This window comes from Amphimedon queenslandica, unplaced genomic scaffold (assembly GCF_000090795.2).
Source record: "Amphimedon queenslandica unplaced genomic scaffold, v1.1 AMPQUscaffold_13287, whole genome shotgun sequence".
NCBI lineage: Eukaryota > Metazoa > Porifera > Demospongiae > Haplosclerida > Niphatidae > Amphimedon > Amphimedon queenslandica.
The window spans coordinates 149,132-151,951 of record NW_003546477.1 but is presented as its reverse complement, the minus strand read 5'-3'; the positions used below and the strand labels follow the sequence as shown (position 1 = coordinate 151,951).

The following is a 2,820-nucleotide window of genomic DNA, read 5'->3' as shown; positions in this document are numbered from 1 at the left end:
CACTAATAATCAAAAGGTCATATCTTAAAAGTAATTTTATTTCTTATCAAAATTACTCAGTTTTTGTCATAATTGTGGCTTGTCATTGTGTGGCTTTTACTACTAATAATATATACTTGTGCATCTGTTAAACTCACCTTTCAGCAATACACTACTGATGTATATCACCTTGATAAACAAGCACAGTGACAAATATCAGTTATTATTATTATTATTGTATAGGAAGTGATTGAAATATCTGAAAAATTTAACACACCATTGACTACAAGTAAGTGATAATATTTACAGTACAGTATCACAATTTTGGAGTAAGAGTGTACTTTATAACACTGCGGACTCTTTTTTATTCTTATACTATATGTACATGTATAGAGCCAACAAGTCAAAAAGTGAACTCATCCACACAGATCAGTGAGTCTGATCTTGATATTAAGGTAACAGTTATCAGAAACACTCCTCATCATCATTATTTTACTATATTGTGTGTGTAGGGAGATGGAGGAGTAAAGTGTAATAATAATAAAGATAAAGGAACAACAACCAACACTTTGAATGAATCTCAGGAACATGGAAGTACTTCAATAGAGAAAGGACAGTCTGGTAAGATATGTATGCATCATTCATTAACAAACATTATTATAATTATTGTACATTGAACTATACAAACATTATGTGTATGTATCAAGTATTATTGGTATTTAATATAATGTATAGATATTGATGTACTTAAGATCAATGATGAAGTACAAGAAACACTCACTGATAAACTGCTTGGTAAGACTAAGAGAGTATGTTACAATTGTCAAGTAGTGGGAGTGTATAGTACATGTACCATACAGAAGGAAATTTTAGAGGGACTAAATTTTGGCGAATTGCTAAATTTTTGGTGATTGGCGAATTTTAATTTGGCGAATTTGTGGCCACATGCCATTGAGCATGCGCAAATTGGCTCAAAATGGCGGGTTTTTATTTTGGCAAATGGCTATTAAAACGCCAAATTCGCCAAATTTAAGTACTTCCAAAATTTCCTTCCATACGGTATATACATTAATTATAGTGACTGGTTTAATAATGTTTGTATCATATTTATACTTTTATATAGAGACAATAACCCAAAATGACAAACCAGCTACTAATTACTCACCCACACAGATCAGTGAGTCCAATGATGATCAACAAAAAGGTATAACCACTCACTGTTACTAGTTTCACATTATTTATTTATTCATAGTTATATTGACTATCAGGGATCTGGTTGATATTGTACGAGTGTTAAAAGATTGTAAATTTCAAACTATAAAATGGTTTGATCTTGGTCTCTACTTGGGTCTGATTCATAATGATCTCAAAGTTATTGAGACTAATTATCCACGAGATACTGAGCAATGCCTTAGAGAATGTTTAGCAAAATGGCTTACAGATGATATTGAAGCAACATGGGACAAACTAGCTATTGCTGTAGGTGAAGTAAAAGAGACAACAGTTGCTGAATATATAAGTGAGATTATATACTGTAATTAATAATATCGTTAATTAATGATTGATTCTACTCTAGAGGAACAGTATGTGCGTGATTAGAAGAAGACAAAGTGAGAGCAAGAGTGAGAGGGAAAAGAGGTCCCATATTGTACTCCTTCCTCATAGCTAGTTTAATGTGTTCATTCATTGTCAGTGTACTAATTAGCTGAGCTGTCATCATGTACTAATTTCCCTATCTCTATAACTAGAATTATTACTGATAGCATCAAACTATGTTTATTATTATAACTAATGTTTATCACCTAATGAATATTACATGTACTGCTGTAAAAGGAAACCTAATTATATTTATAAACTTGTTTGTGTGGTCTATAGTATTATTGAGTGTAGCACATGATTGACATGAACTAGCAAAGGTTAACAATGCAACACTGATTAAAGTCAGTGATAATTTGTGGCAAGATGATATTAATGCAAACTTTTAACAATGATAAATGGCAACAAATGCCTTGTTCACAATACTTAAGTTGTACCAGAAGTACTGCATAATGCAACAGTGAAATGCAAAAATAGAACGTGTGAATTGTGAACAAGGTTTAAGAGAGCGAGTGTAAGGTTAGTTGGTTCAGTTTGTTCATTCATAGTTTCATAGTAAATTGATATCAGTAAAATTAAATATTAAAAAAACTGTAATAGACGTATAAATGATTCCATCATAAAAATCAATAGCTAGATTTAATAGTTATAGTGAGTGAAAACCAATTAAAAATTATAATAAATCAAACAAAAATGTCATCTTCCTCTTCCTCCTCCTTCTGCTGCTGTGAAACACTGTTCATTAGGTAATAGTGTCCTTGCAATCTCATCAACTCCTCATGAGTTCCCTGCTCCACAACACTTCCCTCATGAAGGACAGCAATAGAATCAGCTTCATATATGGTAGACAGTCGGTGAGCTATGATAATGGTAGTACGACCTCGTCTTGCTTTATCAAGAGCTTCTTGAACCACTTTCTCGTTTTCGGAGTCAAGAGCTGATGTTGCTTCGTCAAGGAGGAGGATTTTAGGGTTTCTAATTAAAGCACGGGCAATGGCTACTCGCTGCTTCTCGCCGCCACTTAGTTGAGTCCCTCTACTACCAACCATGGTCTGGTAACCCTATAATAATCGATTCTTAATATGTGATGCATCAAATTAGAAAGTATTTTTAGCTTGCATGGCAAATAATACTATAGGAGTTTGATATAATACCGTGACTGTCTCTCTTAATGGACACTCGCTATAGCATACACCTCCATTTAACAGACAGCACCTAGTGTACCAATTACATTCCTTACTGTAT

At 33.1% G+C, this 2,820-nt stretch overlaps 2 protein-coding genes across 2 annotated transcripts in view; one reads left to right on the top strand and one right to left on the bottom strand.

Annotated features, from left to right (window-relative positions):
- Positions 1–222: 222 nt before the first annotated feature.
- Positions 223–2,820, top strand: part of LOC109583692 (uncharacterized) — a gene marked incomplete at its 5' end in the record, with an annotated part of 11,657 nt that continues 9,059 nt past the window's right edge. Inside the window, 5 exons of the mRNA XM_019999125.1 lie at positions 223–268; positions 373–434; positions 492–600; positions 715–774; positions 1,103–1,183. Coding sequence (XP_019854684.1) covers positions 223–268; positions 373–434; positions 492–600; positions 715–774; positions 1,103–1,183 — 358 coding nt within the window. The remainder of the gene's footprint in view (positions 269–372; positions 435–491; positions 601–714; positions 775–1,102; positions 1,184–2,820) is intronic.
- Positions 2,181–2,638, bottom strand: LOC109583694 (ABC transporter B family member 25-like). The gene has a single exon (XM_019999127.1). The coding sequence runs from the start codon at positions 2,622–2,624 to the stop codon at positions 2,259–2,261; it is 366 nt and encodes a 121-aa protein (XP_019854686.1). The 5' UTR covers positions 2,625–2,638; the 3' UTR covers positions 2,181–2,258.

Coding starts and splice junctions, on each gene's coding strand:
- LOC109583694 (XM_019999127.1), bottom strand. CDS start 2,624: ATGGTTGGTAGTAGAGGGACTCAACTAAGTGGCGGCGAGAAGCAGCGA.